Source organism: Scyliorhinus torazame, chromosome 16 (genome assembly GCF_047496885.1).
Source record: "Scyliorhinus torazame isolate Kashiwa2021f chromosome 16, sScyTor2.1, whole genome shotgun sequence".
NCBI lineage: Eukaryota > Metazoa > Chordata > Chondrichthyes > Carcharhiniformes > Scyliorhinidae > Scyliorhinus > Scyliorhinus torazame.
In genome coordinates this window covers 159,525,133-159,547,460 of record NC_092722.1, presented here as the reverse complement: position 1 = coordinate 159,547,460, position 22,328 = coordinate 159,525,133, and the positions used below count along the sequence as shown (strand labels likewise).

General features: G+C 48.3%; 1 protein-coding gene across 4 annotated transcripts in view; it reads left to right on the top strand.

Moving 5' to 3' along the window:
- The window catches only part of btbd16 (BTB (POZ) domain containing 16), a 193,668-nt gene that overhangs the window by 87,306 nt on the left and 84,034 nt on the right, over positions 1-22,328 (top strand). For all 4 annotated transcript variants that reach the window (XM_072479309.1, XM_072479308.1, XM_072479306.1 and 1 more), the window contains one exon: positions 5,022-5,113. In XM_072479309.1, the coding sequence (XP_072335410.1) occupies positions 5,022-5,113 (92 nt within the window). The remainder of the gene's footprint in view (positions 1-5,021; positions 5,114-22,328) is intronic.

Here is a 22,328-nt window from a genome sequence, read left to right as displayed (position 1 = left end):
CCCCCGACAATGTCCGGGGCGCTGATTTCTCTGATCCTGAAGCGGGTCAAGGACCCACTGCAATGTGGGTCGTATAGACCGATCTCACTCCTCAATGTGGATGCTAAGCTGCTGGCAAAAGTGCTGGCTACGAGAATTGAGGACTGTGTCCCGGGTCATGAAGACCAGACGGGATTTGTAATGGGCAGGCAGCTAAACACCTATGTGCGGAGGCTCCTAAACGTGATTATGATGCCATCGGTGGAGGGAGAGGCGGAGATAGTGGCAGCTGTGGACGTGGAGAAGGCCTTTGACCGGGTGGAGTGGGAGTATCTCTGGGAAGTGTTGTGGAGGTTTGGGTTTGGGGAGGGGTTTATTAGTTGGGTTAAGCTCCTATATAGAGCCCCGGTGGCGAGTGTGGCTACGAATCGGCGGAGGTCGGAGTATTTTCGGCTGTATCGAGGGACGAGGCAGGGGTGCCCCTTGTCCCCCCTGTTGTTTGCATTAGCAATTGAGCCTTTGGCCATGGCATTAAGGGATTCCAGGAACTGGAGGGGGGTGGTCCGAGGGGGAGAGGAGCATCGAGTGTCGCTGTATGCGGACGACCTGTTGCTGTATGTGGCAGATCCAGTGGAGGGGATGGTGGAGGTCATGCGGATCCTAAGGGAGTTTGGGGACTTCTCGGACGATAAGCTCAATGTAGGGAAAAGTGAGCTCTTTGTGGTGCATCCAGGGGACCAGGGAAGAGGGATAGACGACCTACCGTTGAGGAGGGCGGAAAGGCGCTTTCGGTACTTGGGGATCCAGGTGGCTAGGAGCTGGGGGGCGCTGCACAAACTTAATTTGACGCGGCTGGTGGAGCAGATGGAGGAGGACTTCAAAAGATGGGATGTGTTGCCACTTTCGCTAGCGGGCAGGGTACAGTCGATGAAAATGATGGTCCTCCCGAGGTTTCTTTTCGTGTTCCAGTGCCTTCCTATTATGATTACCAAGGCCTTTTTTAAGCAGGTAGGTAGGAGCATCATAGGTTTTGTGTGGGCAAACAAGACCCCGAGGGTAAGGAGGGGGTTTCTGGAGCGTAGTAGGGACAGAGGAGGGCTGGCGTTGCCGAATCTGGGTGGCTATTATTGGGCAGCCAACGTAGCGATGATCCGTAAGTGGGTAATAGAGGGAGAGGGGGCAGCATGGAAGAGGTTGGAGATGGCGTCCTGCAAAGGAACGAGCCTGAGGGCGCTGGTGACAGCACCGCTGCCGCTCTCGCCGACAAGGTACACCACAAGTCCGGTGGTGGCGGCAACGCTAAACATCTGGGGGCAGTGGAGACGACATAGGGGTGAGATGGGAGCCTCGGTGCGGTCCCCGATCCGGGAGAACCATCGGTTCGTCACAGGGAGGATGGATGGGGGGTTTCGGAGCTGGCATCGGGCAGGGATCAGAAGGATGGGGGACCTGTTTTTGACGGGACGTTTGCGAGCCTAGGGGCGCTGGAGGAGAAGTTCAGGTTACCCCCGGGAAATGCGTTCAAGTATATGCAAGTGAGGGCTTTTGTGAGACGGCAGGTGAGGGAATTCCCGTCGCTCCCGGCACAGCGGATTCAGGATAGGGTGATTTCGGGTGTATGGGTCGGAGAAGGCAAGGTTTCAGCGATATATCAGGAGGTGAAAGAAGAGGGGGAGGCTTTGGTAGAGGAGCTGAAGGGCAAGTGGGAGGAGGAGTTGGGGGAGGAGATTGAAGAGGGTCTGTGGGCGGATGCCCTGAGTAGGGTTAATTCTTCCTCTTGCGCCAGGCTCAGCCTAATACAATTCAAGGTTGTTCACAGAGCGCATATGACAGGGGCGAGGCTGAGTAGGTTCTTTGGGGTGGAGGACAGATGTGGGAGGTGCTCGGGAAGCCCGGCGAATCACATCCACATGTTTTGGTCGTGCCCGGTACTGGATGGGTTCTGGAGGGGTTTCGCGAGGACTATGTCCAAGGTGGTGAAAGTCCAGGTCAAACCAAGTAGGGGGCTGGCATTATTTGGGGTGGCGGACGAGCCGGGAGTGCAGGAGGCGAAAGAGGCCGGTATTCTGGCCTTTGCGTCCCTGGTAGCCCGGCGGAGGATCTTGCTATTATGGAAGGAAGCCCCCCAGTGTGGAAGCCTGGATAAATGACATGGCAGGGTTCATTAAGCTGGAGAGGATAAAGTTTGCCTCGAGAGGGTCCGCGCAGGGGTTCTTCAGGCGGTGGCAACAGTTCCTAGACTATCTCGCGGAGCGCTAGAAGGAGGTCGGTTAGCAGCAGCAGCAACCCAGGGAGGGAGGAGGCGGGTGGGGGAGGGGAGGGGAGGGGAGGGAGGTGTTTCCTTCGGGGGGGGGGATATTTGGGCGGGTGGGGGAGTTTTTTTCCCCAGGGGTATTTGTAAAAAGCATACGAGAGGGTTAATATGTGGGGGAGAAACCCATTGTATAAGTTCTGTATTAATGTTTGATTGATATGTTTATGTTTCGCTTTGTTCTTTTCTATTTTTCTTTTCTGTTACGGGGGGGGGGGTTTAATTGGTTGAACATTTTCTGTTGGAAAAACTTTGAATAAACATATTTTTTAAAAAAAGACTTGATAACCTGCAAAGACTCTCATTCAAAGTATCATCTTGCATCTTTGACTTTGTCTATATATATGTTTCTGGAACCCACCTCTTCATTCACCTGAGGAAGGAGCTGTGCTTCGAAAGCTCGTGATTCGAAACAAACCTGTTGGACTTTAACCTGGTGTTGTAAGACTTCTTACTGTGCTCACCCCAGTCCAACACCGGCATCTCCACATCGATAGATGCTGTCAGCCCTGCTGAGATTTTTCAGCATTTTCCACTTTTGTTTAAAATTCCAGCATCCGTGGTAATTTGCTAATATCAAAGTTAGGTTTAGTTGTATAATCTCCCATGAAGAATGTAACGAGTGTTCATTATTTTACAATTGCGTGTTGTAATTTTGCACATTTTGCTAGCTGTTGCTATACACAAAAACTGGAATATCTTTGTCCTTCGATACAGAAATGAAGGTGGGTTATCTATAATTGCGAAAATGTACTTTAAAAAGTCACGTCTCCCCTCCCCCCCCCATGAGGCTTACTAAGGGAATGGGATAACATTTTCCATAAAGTACTGTTTTGAAGCTTAACAACATTACAATTTTGACATTCTTTGATGATGCAATATTCTTGTTAACATCATATTCCCATGTAATTGTTAAATAATAAATAGAAAGTTATTTTACACTTCAGAATAGCAAAGTAGCAATGACACACAACTTCATCATATCCTTTTTTTAAATAGTCAAAGGCCAAGAATTTTATCTGCAGGAGCTCTTAAGGAAGTTCTCAGTTCCTGTGAAACATATAATTCTGATGTAGAAATTCTATGGTATTTCCTGATAACCCTAAACAGATTAAGGGCTGAGCTGATGGTACGAGCTTTTCAATTATCTTAATGAATGCACATTATGTCAGATGTTCTGAGCGGAAGATCCGAGAGATTTGAAGGGTAGTTTTACCTTGTTTCTCGTGATCCGACTATTTAATTCCCTCTAGCACTATTGCCAGATTTCAGCAAGGGTATTGCTGGCATTAATGTGTTGTGCCACTCTCACAGAGTCCATTCACCAATTGTCATTGTATTAACAATCTGTCATCCATATAGAAGACCATTTCCTTTAGTTTGTTCATATGCATCACCAGAGTCTCCATGGTTGCACCTGTGAAATCCTTCTGGCCCTGCTGGAATTCACGTTCCCAATTGACATAGTTCTGCATAATCAGCCATTCCTTTGGATTACTGTTCCACTCAAAGCTATCAACTACAACAGTTGTAGAATTAAGATCCCTAACCAGTGGGCTCCAATCTACCTTTGCTCCATCCTCGGAAGAATACTTTTCCTCCAACAGTATGATTTTTTTTTTTCTATTTCTTGCATCAAAGGATGGCAGGCTGACACAGTGGTTAGCACCGCTGCCTCACCGCACCAGGGACCTGGGTTCAATTCTCGCCTAGGGTAACTGTCTGTGTGGAGTTTGCACATTCTCCCCAGGTCTGTGTGGAATTCCTCTGGGTGCTCTGGTTTCCTCCCACAGTTCAAAGATATGCAAGTTAGGTTGATTGGCCATGCTAAATTCCCTCTAGTGTCCAAAGATGTGCAGGTTAGGTGTAATGACTTGCAACTTGCTTCCTAAGAGGATGGCGGAAGCAAAGATGAAGTATGATTTCAGAACGAAATTGGATGGTCCCTTGGAGGAAATAAACTTTCAGGGCTACAGAGACGAGTAGGTGGATTTCCTCTGGGTGCTCTGGTTTCCTCTCACAAATTCCGAAAGACGTGCTGTTAGGTAATTTGGACATTCTGAATTCTCCTGTGTAACCGAACAGGTGCCAGAATGTGGCGACTGGGGGCTTTTTACAGTAACTTCATTGCAGTGTTTTATGTAAGCCTACTTGTGACAATAATGATTATTATTATTATGATACTACCATTCCTTCATTCAAAATCCTGCCTCCCTAACAACATTGTATGGGTGATGATATGACAAGGACTAAAATGGTCCAGGAAGGTCGTTCACCATCACCCTCTCAAGGATAATTGAGGATGGGCAATGAATGCTGGCCTTCCCAGCGATGGTCACATCCCAAACATGGATCAGGAAACAATGATCTCTTCCCCACGCACACCCACCTCCTCCCATATTAATTGCTTGTGAGTTTTTGAAGATTGGCATATAATAAAGACTTCGAAACATAACATTTGCTATTAAACCTTTTGTTGTTTTTCCTCAGTTCATTTTTGGATTGGGGTAATCTGCATAACTACTGAATTATCACTTTCTCCTTGTGTTGTTCCACTGTTTATCTGTAACTTGCTAAGGCTAGAAACCAGAAGAAACTAGCAATAGAATTTTTGTTTTGATCTTGCAATATTCTTCTGGTTAAGCCAATATTAAACCATGAAATAAAGCGCCCTTGGGCCATGAATAGAAAATCTAGCCATGTTGTTTTAAGTGACTCTTTTACTCCACAGTTTACAAAAGATGATCGTCTACCTTGAAAAAGAGATTCGACAGAAGTACTTTGGACTATTTCAAGCTGTCCGACTTCACGGAATAACTGAAAGTAAGCAAGTTCTTGAAATTGCTATGTTTTAAATGTCAAACTGTGCTGTTATGTTCTCTACTGTGGAATGTCATACACTTCAAACCAAAACCAGACTATGGAAATACTGACAGCAACACCCAGCAAGAGTATTTCAGTATTTCGATTATTCAAACATGCTGATCTTATTATTCTACATCATAGTTCCATACACCACTGTGAATTGGCTTGTTCCACTGTTCTCTTTGACAACCGTTTTAGTGGTTTTATTATGTTTTGGAGAATAACTGCAAAGTAACTTGTGGAACCAAAAGAGAAAATGCTGGAAAGACTCAGCAGGTCTGACAGCATATGTAGGGAGAGAAAGGAGCTCACGTTTCAAGTCCAGATGACCCTTTGTCAAAGTAACTTGTGGATCTACCCATATGTGGAGCAGGCTCGAAGGGCCGAATGGTCTCCTCCTGCTCCTATCTTCTATGTTTTCATCACCCAGCATGCCACTGGAAGCTTGTCCTTTAGGATTAAACTGAATCCTTATGGTATTAACTCAACTGATCTTGAATAGAAAGATAATGTTTATTCAGGAATGCTACATAATAGTAATACACAGAATGATATATAAAGCACTATTTTTACAATGCTCATTGTAAGTGATGCTGTTTAGAATAAGACAAAAAAGCACTTCCACTTACAGTTACTTATTAGTGCACCCTCACCTTCAGCACAGGCGCTGGGCCACTTTCTTTCTTCCTTAATTCGAGTCTTCATCCCTCACTTCACCTTTCCTTTGGGAAGAGATTTTCCAGCTCCCTCTATGGCGGGTTTTCCAGCGGTAATGGTTGCTTGCCATTGGCTTCCAGTGGGATCTTCAAGCCCTGCCTAAATTAGTGGTGGGGGACCTGCTGCATGGGGGTTACCTTTGGCTGGATCGGAAGATCTCGCCAAGAGAAGGAGCAGAACATTCCACCCTTGCTCTTCATTTATGTTCCTTTCATTTTTCTGTCTTTGTGCCTCCTACACTTGTGCTTCATTGATTGTAAAGTGCTTATGGAGGTGCCCTGGAGTTGTGACATCCTAGTTCTTTCTTTTTGTTCATTTTTCTTCTGTTTCCACTTACTTGTGACCATGTCACCTGCAGCTAGAAAGGGCAACCAGTTTGCCTCGGGTGTCTTGCCACTTACCCTGTACACCTGTTTCTAGTCTTTTGTAAGGGTCATTCCTGCTGATTCCCTTATTTTGCCTTTCTTTATTTTTGCCATTATCATTTTTGGTCCATGGATGCTAAATGGACATGTATCTTTAAGCCAGGCAGCAGAGAGAAATAGGAATTCAAGAAATTGCAACAAGGTCTTTGATGCTGCTAGCTTTGTACAGCAAGACCCAGACTTCCCGACACCCGAGGGTAGGGGTGGGACTCGGTTCCATTGATTGATTGGTGGCCAATTAATTTGCCAAAAGGCCTTATTCTTCCCGGTAACAGGTGGTGATTGGATTCAGCCTTAGTGTAATGATTTTCAGAGACCCAAGGAAAGCAGAGTTTGAACCCTGGACACCCAAACAAAGGGAGCTCTCTCTCGCTCATGTTTTCAACAGAAATGTTGTAAGCTGTTGTATTTCTGAAACTGCAGAGGCCTGAATGAACCTATAGTGAAAACCATTACAGATGGGAAAGTAGTCCTGAAATCCTGGTTTGAAGGACTGTGTGCTACAGCCAACCACCTGAAACAAAGACTCTGTTTGTTTACTTCTATTTATTACTATTCACTCCTCTCTTCCTGTGTGTGTGTAAGGTGGGGAGGAAGCAAGTTCAAGTGGGGGATTAGGAATTAGATAATAGTTAACCAGTTGTGTTTGCTGCATATTTCCTGATAGTTCTTGTTATAAATACAAGGTAATTGTGTTTAAATTTACAAACCTGGTGACTGTAATTATTGGCAGCCAAGGGCCAAAGACTTTGGGTATTTTTCTAAGAACTATTAGTTAATTCAATTGGTTGCAGTGGCGGCATGGTGGTGCAGTGGGTTAGCTCTGCTGCCTCACGGAACTAAGGTCCCGGGTTCGATCTAGGGCCCGGGTCACTGTCCGTGTGGAGTTTGCACATTCTCCCCGTGTCTCCGTGGGTCTCACCCTCACAACCCAAAGATGTGTAGGGTAGGTGGATTGGCCTCACTATATTGCTCCTTAATTGGAAAAAAAAAGAATTGGGTACTCTAAATTTATATATTTTTTAATGCAATTGTGTTGCAACTCCGGGCCAAATGGGACTGGAATTAACTGTGCACTAGCCCAGGGGACCGTAAAATCCTGTTTACTTTACTGGTACCCTTTAAATCCTATGCAAAGTCTCTTTTTTATGTTAAAAAAATTGTTAAATTAAAATGATTTTGCTGAAGACTCGAGGTCTGAATCAGGATCAAGGGGCATTGAGTAGATGTGTGCAGGAACAAGGAGGCAGCAGATGAAAATAGCAGGGTCTGGGGGCGCCTTGGATTGGAGTAGGAAGGTTCAAGCTGAGCGAACAGAATTGAACAATGGAGCAGAGCAGCACACCGTGGGTAGCACAGTGGGTAGCACTGTTGCTTCACAGCTCTAAGGTCCCAGGTTCGATTCCCTGCTTGGGACACTGTTTGTGTGCGTCTGCACGTTTTCCCTGTGTCTGCGTGGGTTTCTTCCGGGTGCTCTGGTTTCCTCCCACAAGTCCCAAAAGACGTGCTGTTAGGTAATTTGGACATTCTGATTTCTTCTCAGTGTACCCAATCAGGCGATGGAATGTGGCGACAGAATGTGGCGACTAGGGGCTTTTTACAGTAACTTCATTGCAGTGTTAATGTATGCCTACTTGTGACAATAAAGATTATTATATTATTATGTGAACATAATTGTGGGCTATAGATGCACACATCGATACTGTTTGTTACCCTGCTAAGTGTACTAATCGAAAAATGTACCAATGACAATCGGTGCTCAGATTTCATTTTATTCAACATTTTTGGCCAACCATAACAGTACATTGTGTATCTTTTACACAGTAATATAACAATATAAATAACAATGGCCAGTTTTTTAAACAAGAAATAAATAATATATAAACAACATCAAAATTAAAAAAACAAAACTAAATGGCAACTGCCTTGTCCCAAATAAATACCCTCCAAAAAATACAATTCAGCCGTCCAGTATACAATTACCTATAACAACAACCTATACATATTATACTTATACACTAACATCCCTGAGAGTCCTTCTGGTTCCTCCCCCCTGCCCCCCCCCCCCCCCCCCCCCCGGGTTGCTGCTGCTGTCATCTTTTCCATTCCCTCTATCTTTCTGTGAGGTATTCGACGAACGGTTGCCATCGCCTGGTGAACCCTTGAGCCGATCCCCTTAGGACGAACTTAATCCGTTCCAGCTTTATAAACCCTGCCATGTCATTTATCCAGGTCTCCACACCCGGGGGCTTGGCTTCCTTCCACATCAACAGTATCCTGCGCCGGGCTACTAGGGACGCAAAGGCCAAAACATCAGCCTCTTTTGCCTCCTGCACTCCCGGCTCTTCTGCAACCCCGAATATAGCCAACCCCCAGCTTGGTTCGACCTGGACCCCCACCACCTTCGAAAGCACCTTTGTCACCCCCACCCAAAACCCCTGTAGTGCCGGACATGACCAGAACATGTGGGTGTGATTCGCTGGGCTTCTCGAGCATCTCGCACACCTATCCTCTACTCCAAAAAATGTACTGAGCCGTGCTCCAGTCAGATGCGCCCTGTGTAACACCTTAAATTGTATCAGGCTTAGCCTGGCACACGAGGACGATGAGTTTACCCTACTTAGGGCATCAGCCCACAGCCCCTCCTCAATCTCCTCCCCCAGCTCTTCTTCCCATTTCCCTTTCAGCTCATCTACCATAATCTCCCCCTCGTCCCTCATTTCCCTATATATGTCTGATACCTTACCATCCCCCACCCATGTCTTTGAGATCACACTGTCCTGCACCTCCTGCGTCGGGAGCTGCGGGAATTCCCTCACCTGTTGCCTCGCAAAAGCCCTCAGTTGCATATACCGGAATGCATTCCCCTGGGGCAACCCATATTTTTCAGTCAGCGCTCCCAGACTTGCAAACGTCCCATCTACAAACAGATCTCTCAATTGTGTTACTCCTGCTCTTTGCCATGTTCCAAATCCCCCATCCATTCTCCCCGGAGCAAACCTATGGTTATTTCTTATCGGGGACCACACCGAGGCTCCCGTCTTTCCCCTATGCCGTCTCCACTGCCCCCAAACTTTCAGAGTAGCCACCACCACCGGGCTTGTGGTGTATTTCTTCGGTGAGAATGGCAACGGCGCCATCACCATAGCTTGTAGGCTAGTCCCCCTGCAGGACGCCCTCTCCAATCTCTTCCACGCCGCTCCCTCCTCTTCTCCCATCCACTTACATACCATTGAGATATTGGCGGCCCAGTAGTACTCACTTAGGCTCGGTAGTGCCAGCCCCCCCCCTATCCCTACTATGCTGCAAAAATCCCTTCCTCACTCTCGGGGTCTTCCCGGCCCACACAAAACTCATGATACTCTTCTCAATCTTTTTGAAAAAAGCCTTCGTGATCACCACCGGGAGGCACTGAAACACAAAGAGGAATCTCGGGAGGACCACCATTTTAACCGCCTGCACCCTCCCTGCCAGTGACAGGGATACCATGTCCCATCTCTTGAAGTCCTCCTCCATCTGTTCCACCAACCGCGTTAAATTTAACCTATGCAATGTACCCCAATTCTTGGCTATCTGGATCCCCAAGTAGCGAAAGTCCCTTGTTACCTTCCTCAGCGGTAAGTCCTCTATTTCTCTGCTCTGCTCCCCTGGATGCACCACAAATAACTCACTTTTCCCCATGTTCAGTTTATATCCTGAAAATTCTCCAAACTCCCCGAGTATCCGCATTATCTCTGGCATCCCCTCCGCCGGGTCCACCACATACAACAACAAATCGTCCGCATACAGAGATACCCGGTGTTCTTCTCCTCCCCTCAGTACTCCCCTCCACTTCCTGGAACCCCTCAATGCTATTGCCAGGGGCTCTATCGCCAGTGCAAACAATAATGGGGACAGAGGACATCCCTGCCTCGTCCCTCTATGGAGCCGAAAATACGCAGACCCCCGTCCATTCGTGACCACGCTCGCCATCGGGGCCCTATACAGCAGCTGTATCCATCTAATATACTCATCTCCAAAGCCAAATCTCCTCAACACCTCCCACAAATAATCCCACTCCACTCTATCAAATGCTTTCTCGGCATCCATTGCCACCACTATCTCCGCTTCCCCCTCTGGTGGGGGCATCATCATTACCCCTAGCAGCCTCCGTATATTCGTATTCAGCTGTCTCCCCTTCACAAACCCAGTTTGGTCCTCATGGACCACCCCCGGGACACAATCCTCTATCCTCATTGCCATTACCTTGGCCAGAATCTTAGCGTCTACGTTCAGGAGGGAAATAGGCCTATAGGACCCGCATTGCAGCGGGTCTTTTTCCTTCTTTAGGAGAAGCGATATCGTTGCCTCTGACATAGTCGGGGGCAGCTGTCCCCTTTCCCTCGCCTCATTAAAAGTTCTCATCAGTAGCGGGGCGAGCAAGTCCACATATTTCCTGTAAAATTCAACTGGGAATCCATCCGGTCCCGGGGCCTTCCCCGCCTGCATGCTCCTAATTCCTTTCACTACTTCCTCCATTTCGATCTGTGCTCCCAGTCCCACCCTCTCCTGCTCCTCCACCTTAGGAAATTCCAGCTGGTCCAGAAAACACATCATTCTCTCCTTCCCATCCGGGGCTGAGCTTCATATAGTCTTTCATAGAATGCCTTGAACACTCTATTCACTCTCTCCGCTCCCCGCTCCATCTCTCCCTCCTCATCCCTCACTCCGCCTATTTCCCTCGCTGCTCCCCTTTTCCTCAATTGGTGGGCCAGCAACCTGCTCGCCTTCTCCCCATATTCGTACTGTACACCCTGTGCCTTCCTCCACTGTGCCTCTGCAATACCCGTTGTCAGCAAATCAAATTCTACGTGTAGCCTTTGCCTTTCCCTGTACAGTCCCTCCTCCGGTGCCTCCGCATATTGCCTGCCCACCCTCAGAAGTTCTTGCAGCAACCGCTCCCGTTCCCTACTCTCCTGCTTTCCTTTATGTGCCCTGATTGATATCAGCTCCCCTCTAACCACTGCCTTCAGCGCCTCCCAGACCACTCCCACCTGGACCTCCCCATTATCATTGAGTTCCAAGTACTTTTCAATACACCCCCTCACCCTTAGACACACACCCTCATCCGCCATTAGTCCCATGTCCATTCTCCAGGGTGGACGCCGTTCTTTTTCCTCCCCTATCTCCAAGTCCACCCAGTGTGGAGCGTGATCCGAAATAGCTATCGCCGTATACACCGTCCCCCTCACCTTCGGGATCAACACCCTTCCCAAAACAAAAAAGTCTATTCGCGAATAAACTTGTGGACATAGGAGAAAAACGAAAACTCCTTGCTCCTAGGTCTGCTAAATCTCCAAGGGTCAACTCCTTCCATCTGCTCCATAAAGCCTTTAAGCACCTTGGCTGCTGCCGGCCTCCTTCCAGTCCTGGACCTCGACCTGTCCAGCCCTGGTTCCAGCACCGTGTTAAAATCTCCACCCATTACCAACTTCCCCACCTCTAGGTCCGGGATACGTCCTAACATGCGCCTCATAAAGTTGGCATCATCCCAGTTCGGGGCATATACGTTCACCAAGACCACCGCCTCCCCCTGTAATTTGCCACTCACCATCACGTATCTGCCCCCACTATCCGCCACTATGGTCTTTGCCTCAAACATTACCCGCTTCCCCACTAGTATAGCCACCCCCCTGTTTTTCGCATCTAGCCCCGAATGAAACACCTGCCCCACCCATCCTTTGTGTAGTCTAACCTGGTCTATCAGTTTCAAATGCGTCTCCTGTAACATAACCACATCTGCCTTAAGTTTCTTAAGGTGTGCGAGTACCCGTGCCCTCTTTATCGGCCCGTTCAGCCCTCTCACATTCCACGTGATCAGCCGGGTTGGGGGGCTCTTTACACCCCCCCCTTGTCGATTAGCCATCCCCTTTTATCCAGCTCCTCACCCGGTTCCCACGCAGCTGTGTCCCCCCCAGGCGGTGCCCTCCATACCCGCCCACCCCACCCCATACCAGCTCCCCCTTCTCCCCAGCAACCCAGTAAATCCCCCCTCCCAGCCCCCCCCTCCGCTAGATCCCCCACTAGCGTAGTTACACCCCCCATGTTGCTCCCAGAAGTCAGCAAACTCTGGCCGACCTCGGCTTCCCCCCGTGACCTCCTCGGCTCGCACCGTGCGAGGCCCCCTCCTTCCTGCTTCCCTATTCCCGCCATAATTATCATAGCGCGGGAACAAAGCCCGCGCTTCCCTTTTGGCCCCGCCCCCAATGGCCTACGCCCCCAGCATCTCCACCTCCCTTCCTCCCTCCCCCACAACCTGTGGAAGAGAGAAAAGTTACCGGGTCGCAGGATTAACAACATAAAAATCATCTCTCCCCCCTTTTTCCCCCCTCTTCGCCCCCCACATTCGCCCCACCACTTTGTCTCAAACGTTCTTTTTTAATAACCCGCTTATTCCAATTTCTCTTCAACAATAAATGTCCACGCCTCATCCGCCGTTTCAAAGTAGTGGTGCTTCCCTTAATATGTGACCCACAGTCTTGCCGGCTGCAGCATTCCAAATTTAATCTTCTTTTTATGAAGCACCGCCTTGGCCTGATTAAAGCTCGCCCTCCTTCTCGCCACCTCCGCACTCCAGTCTTGATATACGCGGATCACCGCGTTCTCCCACCTACTGCTCCGAGTTTTCTTTGCCCATCTGAGGACCATCTCTCTGTCCTTAAAACAGAGGAATCTCAGCACTATGGCTCTGGGAATTTCTCCTGCTCTCGGTCCTCGCACCATCACTCGGTATGCTCCCTCCACCTCCAACGGACCCGTCGGGGCCTCCGCTCCCATTAACGAGTGCAGCATCGTGCTCACATATGCCCCGACGTCCGTGTGGTGTTGGGTGTTCTGACACACAGATGAGCCAACACAGTTGCATATGGTACAACGCTTCTTTATGTGTGTTTGAATATCATGACATCCCCCCTTTTTACAAAGATATGTGCCTACGTGGTAATAAATATGATCGTGTCGTGAGTGCATCTAAGAGTGTGTGTGTGTGCCGTGTGCAGCATGTGCATATGACGGAACTATGTACATGGGGCGATGTCGGGTGCGTCACATGAATCAAGTTGTACCATAACATAACATAAATGCGAACGAGAGAAGAAGAAAAAAAAACTTGAACAGTTGTCCAGTCAGACGACATCTGGAACGATAAACAACAACAGGTTATCATGTAAAATTGTGCAACTTGTTAAACATATGAACTGTATTATAAGTCCAGTCTAATGGGCTTGCGACGAATTCGGGTTGACCGTCAGGGTGGCACACCACTCATCGGCTGGATTGATGGCATTGACCTTGTTGACATCAATGACGGAAACTCGGAAGGCATCCTGGTCATCTGCATCACTTAACTGGAAGTCTTGATGCGTGGGCTGGACGGTCCTGACTCGTCTGCGAGGTTGTCGAGGATGCGCCGGATCCATGGGTTGAGCCGCACGACAGTGGGCTGCGTAGTGGCCCATCGTGCCACATCTGTGGCACTGTCGGTTTTTTGCAGGACATTGCCCTTTTAAGTGTAGACCTCCACAATTGCCGCACGTCATGACGTCACGGCGTTCGTTGCGCCACTGCGCATGCGCAGTGCGATCTTGCGGTGGGCGCGCCTGCGCAGTGCGTCCCTCGTTGTGGCCGTTATTTTTGGCGCGCACCTGCGCGGGAGACCGCGAAAAGCGCGGGAAGCGGCCGCTGTCATCCGGGCCGTGGGTCGGGAAGTAATCGACGGCCTGGATGCGTTCGACGTCGTGGGCGGCCTGGCTTGCCGATTCGACGGCTGGGGACCCCCTCCGTGCCAACTCGGACGCCTGAAATCGGGCAAAACGGCAGGTAGCATTTTCATGGAGGACACAGGCTTCCACAGCAGACACTAAGGTGAGGCTTTTCATTTTAAGAAGCTGCTGGCGTAGGCCACTAGAGGCAACGCCAAAAACAATCTGGTCCCTGATCATGGACTCTGTAGTGGTGCCGTAACCGCAGGACTGCGCTAGAATCCGGAGGTGCGTCAAAAAGGGTTGAAAAAGCTCCTCCTTACCTTGCAGGCGTTGCTGAAAGATGTATCTTTCAAAACTTTCATTTACTTCAACTTGAAAGTGCTGGTCCAGTTTGAGGATGACCGTGTCATATTTGGCTTGGTTTTCGCCTTCTTCGAACACCAGTGAGTTAAAGACATCGGTTGCGTGCGGACCTGCGTAGAAGAGGAGCATTGCAATCTTCGAGTCATCCGAGACATTCTGTTTTTCGGTGGCACGGATGTACAGGTCAAATCGCTGCCTGTAGAGCTTCCAGTTGGTACCTAGGTTCCCCGTGACTTGCATCGGCTGCGGTTTGCCGGTGTGGTCCATGTCCAGAATGGCAGGTTAGTAGGCAGGTATCGATCCACTCCTGTACCATGTGGTGTTGGGTGTTCTGACACACAGATGAGCCAACACAGTTGCATATGGTACAACGCTTCTTTATTTAAACTTACTATTTACAGTTTGGTCTTTGCACTCTGCACGTGGGGGGTTCCCTGCTTGTGGTGTTTTAACAGCTCTTTCTTGTTCCCTTCTCCCCAGACCTACTGACCACCAGGTGTCGTGCTCGTGCTTTTTATGTGGTTGGTGTTCTTGTCTGTGATTGGTTGTGGTGTTGTGTACTCTGATTTGCCTGTTAGTGTGTCCATCATGATGTGTGTGTTTGAATATCATGACAGTCCGTCCCTTCTGCACCTTCAGGAAGACCAAGAATCCTTAAATTCTTCCTCCTCGCATTATTCTCCAGCACCTCCAGCCTTTCCACACATCGTTTATGGTGTGCCTCGTGCATCTCCGTCTTCACCACCAGGCCCTGTATATCGTCCTCGTTCTCGGCAGCCTTTGCCTTCATGACCCGAAGCTCCCGCTCCTGGGTCTTTTGCTCATCTTTTAGCCCTTCAATCGCCTGTAATATCGGGGCCAACAGATCCTTCTTCATCTCCTTTTTAAGCTCTTCCACGCAGCGTTTCAAAAACTCGTGTTGTTCAGGGCCCCATATTAAACTGCCACCTTCCGACGCCATCTTGGTTTTTGCTTGCCTTCCTTGCCGCTGCTCTAGAGGATCCACCGCAATCCGGCCACTTTCCTCTCCTTTTTCCATCCGTATCCAGGGGGGATTCCCTTCTGGTTTACCGCACAGTACTTTTAGCCGTTAAAATTGCCGTTGGGGCTCTTATTAAGAGCCCAAAAGTCCGCTCCACCGGGAGCTGCCGAAACGTGCAACTTAGCTGGTCATCGCCGCACCCGGAAGTCGGTGCTCAGATTTAATGACCAACAACTTGCCCAGTCACATGGAATCTTTACTCAAACCAATGTTTCTAAAAACAATATACAGACCCACGTGAAGTACTTTATATTGCTCTTTAAAATAGTTTATAATCCACTGCAAGGTGCAGTTGTTGTAAATAGTTTATTTTTTCATAACACGGCAACATAGATGAAGTGAGACATTTTGACCAAAATATGAAATTGTTTCTATTTATGGAAAATGGTACAATTTTTGGTAACTTTAAAAACACTGCAACATTACACATCACTTAGGATATATCCACGATGAAAGACAATGTTCTACTTGTGTACTTTTAATAGTTACTCTGTTAAAACAAGTTTCACTTGCTACTCCTTCGAACGCTGTATTTTGTGTTCACCCTTTGCCGTGTGGCTTGTCTGTGGGTGGGATTGCAATACCACTTGGAGTCCAGTATGTCTTTTCCCAGTCATGTTAGTTGTGGGTCTCTAGGTAACGCTCTCATTTCTGGCTCACAGGGTTTTGGCTCTGAGCTCTGAGCTCCACCCTTAGGCAGCACCTTCTAAACCCACGACCGCTATCATCTAGAAGGCCTTAGCACGAAAATCAAGGTGGACACTCCAGTCCATCACTGAGAGAGTACCTTTTACTTTCAGATGTGATGTGAAACCAAGGCCCCATATGCCTGCTTAAGTGGATGTAAAATATCCGATTGCACTATTTTGAGAACGAGTGGGGTTAGCCCTGGTGGCCTGGCCAATATCTCTCCCCCAATCAGTGTCTGAAAAAAACAGATTACCTGGTCACCATTACACTTCTGTTTGTAGAAGTTTGCTATGTGCAAGTTGGGCGCCGTATTGGGTTCCTACATTGCAACACTGACTGCGCTGCAAAAAGTACTACATTGGCTGTAAAGGGCTTTGCGGCATTTGGTGGTTGTGGAAAGTGCTATAAAGATGCAAAACCTTTTTCTGACGACGCATCAGATTTATTTGATGTGAATGTATTTTGACATATCTGTGGTTGTTTACTCATTGCTTCTTTTTGTTCTATTATTTTCGGTGCATTTCAGATGACGCTTCAAAATTATACATTTACTGTAGTCAAAAACTTTGAATCAGCATCAACCTGGTTTTTATAAATTCTGAAGTAGCCTCTTGATATTCAATGGTAGTACCATCGCTGAATCCCCACTATCAACATCCTGTTACCTTTGACAAGGAGGAGAGTAATGAAATATTCCCCACTTGTCTGGATGAGTGCTGCTCCAACAACACTCAAGAAGCTCAAAACCACCCAGGACAAAACAGCCTGCTTGATTGCTCCCCCTTCCACAAACAAATATTTCCTCCACCACAACCACTGTGAACAGTGCAGGAACTCACTAAGGTTCCTTAGATAGCACCTTCTAAACCCACGACTGCTACCATCTAGAAGGACAAGAACAGCAGATACCTGGAAACACCACCATCTGGAGGTTCCCCTCCAAGCCACTCACCATCCTGACTTGGAAATATATGTCCGTCCCTTCATTTCACAGTCACTGAGTCAAAATCTTGGAATTCCATCACTAACTGAGTCCGCAGCCGCCACGCGAACATCCCAACTGGCAATAGCAGGTTAGTTCCACGTCGTTGGGAACTCAGCTGGTCGGGAGCGGAGGATCGTTGGGCTGGCCTCTGGCAATGGGCCCCCAGCCACGCAGAGTATTCTGCAATCACGATGATTCTCGGGTCCCGGAGAATCGCCAGACACCTGGTGCGGGGCCTGATTTTGGCGTGAAATTGGATTTCGGCACAGGGCTGTGGAGAATCCAGCCCTTAGCCACTTTTTGTGGCCCTTGGGAGATTCTCACCAGTTTAGTCTGCACTAATTTTCTTTAGCACTGGGGAGCTGAACTCAGAGATCGGGCCGCCATTTTGAAAGGGTGCCCCTATTTCTAAGTGAGCTTGTCCCCCCACACCTCCCACACATGGACAATGTCACCCCCCCCCCCCACACACACACACATGATCACTACCCCATGCCCCCCCAAGCCCCCTTACAGCACCCCCTCCCTTCTAGGACCCCCACCCATCACCCCCAACCAGAGGCCCCTACTTACCTGCTCTGCACTCCCCCACCCTTCAACCCCCCCACCCTCATTTCATGGGCATGGCCCCGTCGGCCCCTGACCTTCGCAGTGCCACCCTGGCACTCTGGCACCCTTGCACTGCCACCCTAGCATTCAGGCAGTGCTCCTGCCAGTTTGGCAGTGTCACCTGAGTACCTTGACAATGCCAGGGTGGCAGTGCCAAGGTGCTAGCTGGGCAATACCAAGGTGCCCATGTTCCACGGGGAGGGCCAGGAAGCCACCCTGCACTTAACTTGAGCACCCAGGTGTCTCCGATGGCCTGGGAGACCCCCTTGGGTGCCATTCTGCCTGATCCACGTTTGTGTAGACCAGCATTGATCGACGCCCATCTGCAGCCTCCCTGGGGAGGCCGGAGCATCGAGGGAGGCAAGTAGACCCCAGTCAGGTAAGTCGTAAGTAGATTTATGACCTACTTCCATGAGCATCATTTGGCCCTGTTCATTTTGGGCTGAGTTCCGATTCCGACATCTCGTAGGACTTCGGTGAATCTCACGAAGCGCGGAGCCTGTCGAGATGTCCGCTGGAGGCCTCTCCCAGGATTCTCCGGCCACGTTGTGCCCCAGCTTGAGCAGCAAGAGAATTGCGCCCCATGTCTCCTTTCGGAGTCTCCCAACTTTGGGATGGAGTGTTGCATTTTTGGGCCCACAAATGCCAAGGCTTGGCTGGATGGGGAGTTGGGAGTCTCCAAACAGAAACGTGCCCATAGTTGCTTGACAGATGTGAAACTTTGCTACGTCTGAGGATTCATGGTCCCCTGAAAGGTGAGCTGCCATGTCTGCGTGGGTTTCCTCTGGGTGATCCGGTTTCCTCCCACAGTCCAAAGATGTGCAGGTTAGGTGGATTGGCCATGCCAAATTGCCCTTGGTATCCAAATGGTTAGGTGGAATTACTGGGTTACGAGGATAGGGTGGAGGCATGGACTCAAGTAGGGTGCTCTTTCCAAGGGGCGGTGCAGACTCGATGGGCCGAATATAGACAATGTAAATTTAAGAGGCTGCACCATCATAACTCCGCTGACAAAATTAGCTTTTGCAGCTATTATCCGATAACAGAAAGACTACATGCCCCAAGAGGCTGCTCACATTCGAAGAATGACGCGATCATGACACAACAGTGTAACTACTCATTCAGAGATTGATTTGCTATGTTGAGATGATAATAATAAGGTACTAAGGTGGACCTAGCACAGGGGACACTATTGAAAGAGGCTCATATGAACTAGTCATCATTATCCTCCTCGAACCTGATGCCTATAAGCATCTCCTGAGCATGCCTGCCTTTCCTGGCCAATGCTAGGCCTCTTTCTCTGGAGCTTCAGCTTGTTTGTCCTCATCGATCTCAGCCCTCTCGACATCCTCTGCATCGGAAAAGATGTGCAGGTACTCCGCCTCGCGTTCTTGCAAGACAACCCCCTTTGGAGAGCCAGGTTGTGTTGAGTACAGCAAATCGCGACAATATGGGAGTTCCTCTGGAAAGAGTAATAGAGAGCAAGCCTTCCCTTTCCAGACATCAAAAATGCATCTTCAAGATTCCAAGAGGCCTCACTATTAATGAGCACGTGGCGGCATGAGCAGCATTGTACCTCTCCTCTGAGGCACTTTGTGGGGTCACAATGGGCAACATCAGCGACGTCTTTTGCATGTCACTGAGGAGTTAACCCTGGATGTGCTGAGGGCCCTCGAAGATCCATGACATCTGTGAATGACTCAAGATGTACGATTCATGAGACCTTCCAGGGTATCTTGCACAGATCTGCATAATCTGCTTCTTGTAGTTACAGATCCGCTGGCCATTGGGAGAGTGGAACCCTTACCTGCTGATGCATTGTAGCTGCTGCTAGGGAGCTCTTAAAGCTATATGAGTGCAGTCGATGACACCTTGTACCTTTTGGGAACTTGGAGATCGCTGCAAATCCAACTACTCTGACAGCCAGGTTGGTGTCGTCTTGCTATAAATAGGGTGTCCATAATGTCCATAACCTGTTGGACGCATTTGTGAGCAGATGCTTGAAAAATCCTGCAGAGATCCCCAGTGGAGCCCTGGAACGATCCACTCACAAAAATGTTCTGTGTGGTGGTCACTTTTAAAGCCACCACTAATAGGTAGCATCCCAGTCTCTGTGGCATCAACTCCTGGAGAATATGACAGGGGTGAGTCACCGCATCTCTAGGCATGTGAAGGCATCTATGGCACTATCTCGTGTTCATCTGCAGATATGAGAGGCCATTTCTGTACAACCTTCATCCTGCAAAATGCCTCTGCACAATGGCTCTGCAGCTTCAGATTCTGGGCCTTGAGATAGTCCCTCTGGCATGTTCACCAGGCTGAGGCTGTTCACTTCACCCAGCCAGCCATAATGGGCCCGTCTTCTTCTCCTCCTCAGATGCCTGATTGCCAGGATTAAGGAAACATTGCCTGCTCCATCCATGAGGCACTCTTGCTGAAGGTGCATCATGTGCAGGTTTTTCTCTCTCCAATCACTCTTCTATCTCCTCCCCTAATCCTTGATCCCATCGTGACACTAGTTGATATCCCTGTCCTCTCCCAAATCATTTGATATTGATTCCCTGATGCCTCATGAGGACCTGTACCTTCCCAATCTTGAGGTCCAATGTACTGTGATTTACTGAGCCCCCCCCCAACCCCAACCCCCATGAGACCTTTGAGAGCCTCAACCACCCACATTACGTGTTTCCCATCTGCAGACTGCAGATTCCTCACCTGAGTGTGGCTAATCAATCTATGGCACAGCATCAAGTCACCAACCCCCAGGACCAAAGTGTGCAAGGGACTGGCTATTCCCTGAGCATCATGCTAGCATTACTGACACAGGACTAACAGGCCCTCGACATGCCAAGCACAGCCCTCAAAATTGTGATGCAGATCCACAGAACATGTGGGTGGCATGGTAGCATAGTGGGCGGCAAGATGGCAAAGTGGTCAGCAGTACTGCCTCACAGCACAGGGATCCGGGTTCAATTCCAATCTTGGGTGACTGTCTGTGTAGAGTTTGCACGTTCTCCCTATGTCTGCATGGGTTTCCTCTGGGTGCTTCAGTTTCCTTCCACAGTCCAAAGATGTGCCCTCTGGCCCAGGCTAATTGCCCACCACCTCAATCATGTGTCTCTGTGTACCCAATGTCCCAGGCTTAATTTTCAACCACTCCACCTTCCACTGCTTCAAGGTCACGAGTGAAGTGGTGCTCCCCAGGCGCATGTCATTCATGAATCATGCTAGTCTTAATTAGCCACCGCTGTGGCCTTTTGATCTGGAGTGGGGCATTATTTTGGCCAGTTGGGTTTTGAATGAGTCTTCATGGTATTGAAATGTGGTTCTCGACATAGCCGTGCGGGCTGCCTGACCCATCGTGAAAGTCAAGAGAAGAAAATGGTTAATTATTTTTATGCCAGTGGGAAAATTATGTCTGCATTTTCCTGTCCCGCCACCTAAAATCCCACCCTAATTCAGAGAAAGAAGGCCATTTTGCAACACAAATTCACCAGTTTCAACACCTTCATCTTACTTTATTTCATTGGTTGAGCTGATTTTTCTTCAGCACCTGTTTTGTCCCCCTGAATAAAAGATTGACATAAATCAATACCTGATAAATATCAGTCTGAATATCAGAATATTCCATTTGTTTTTTCCTGTTTCTTTCAACTGTGAATTAATCCTATTCTTCCCACTTCATCTGTGTCGGTTGACAGTGGTGGGTGCTATTCAATGATTAACCAATATAAGCTGCCCTTGGAGTCATGAAAAAAGATTTCATCTTGTTTTTCTTTTGATTTCACACTTCTCAAGCTGAAATTAAGAGCTATGGTAAGATTCTGTACCATCTGAAGCGTCTCTACTCTTGTCAAATGTAACAGGAACCCAGCATTGTAATCATAATCATCTGGCTATCTGAATTATCAGCATTCCAACATTCAGATTATTTTTTGTTTGTAATTGCAATTGAGTTATTGTTGTATTTTTAATACCAATCCTACCTTTAAATGGTTTTATGCTGACTCCTTTACTGTTTTCTGCTTGTATAATTACGGTATCTGAAAATCGGCACCCTCGGGGCCAAGGCTGTGTCAGATTTCAGACCTTGCCAGATATTGGGTCAGCCAGGGTGGGCCATGGGGCAGATTGGGTCGGTGCCGAGCCGAAATGTCCATGTTAGTCATTTTTTAAAATGTTACTCCATTAAAATTGATACATGGCACATTCCAAAATTGTGCCGTTTTTGAAAAATTCCAGCTTTGGAATAGCCAGATGTAAGACCCTCACCTGCAATTATTTATTTCCTGGTAATCTATTGTTGAGAAAGCAAAGATTTACAGTTGGTTAGTGCTCTACACTGAAGTGCCCTTTGACCTGCACTGTCGTATCTGAATCTTTAAACTTCTGCAGTGTGCTACGAAGAATGACAAAACACTGACAGTGTTGAATGAAACAGCAAATCCTGGATCATGTCGTGTACTCATCAGAAAGACTATGTTGCTGTCAAATTGCTTACACTTGGAATCCTTTCCAGTCACAGTTTCATACTTAGGGTTGTTTCAGATCATAATACTTCAAAATTGCAGAGTTACGAATGTTTCATGCCCTACTGTTT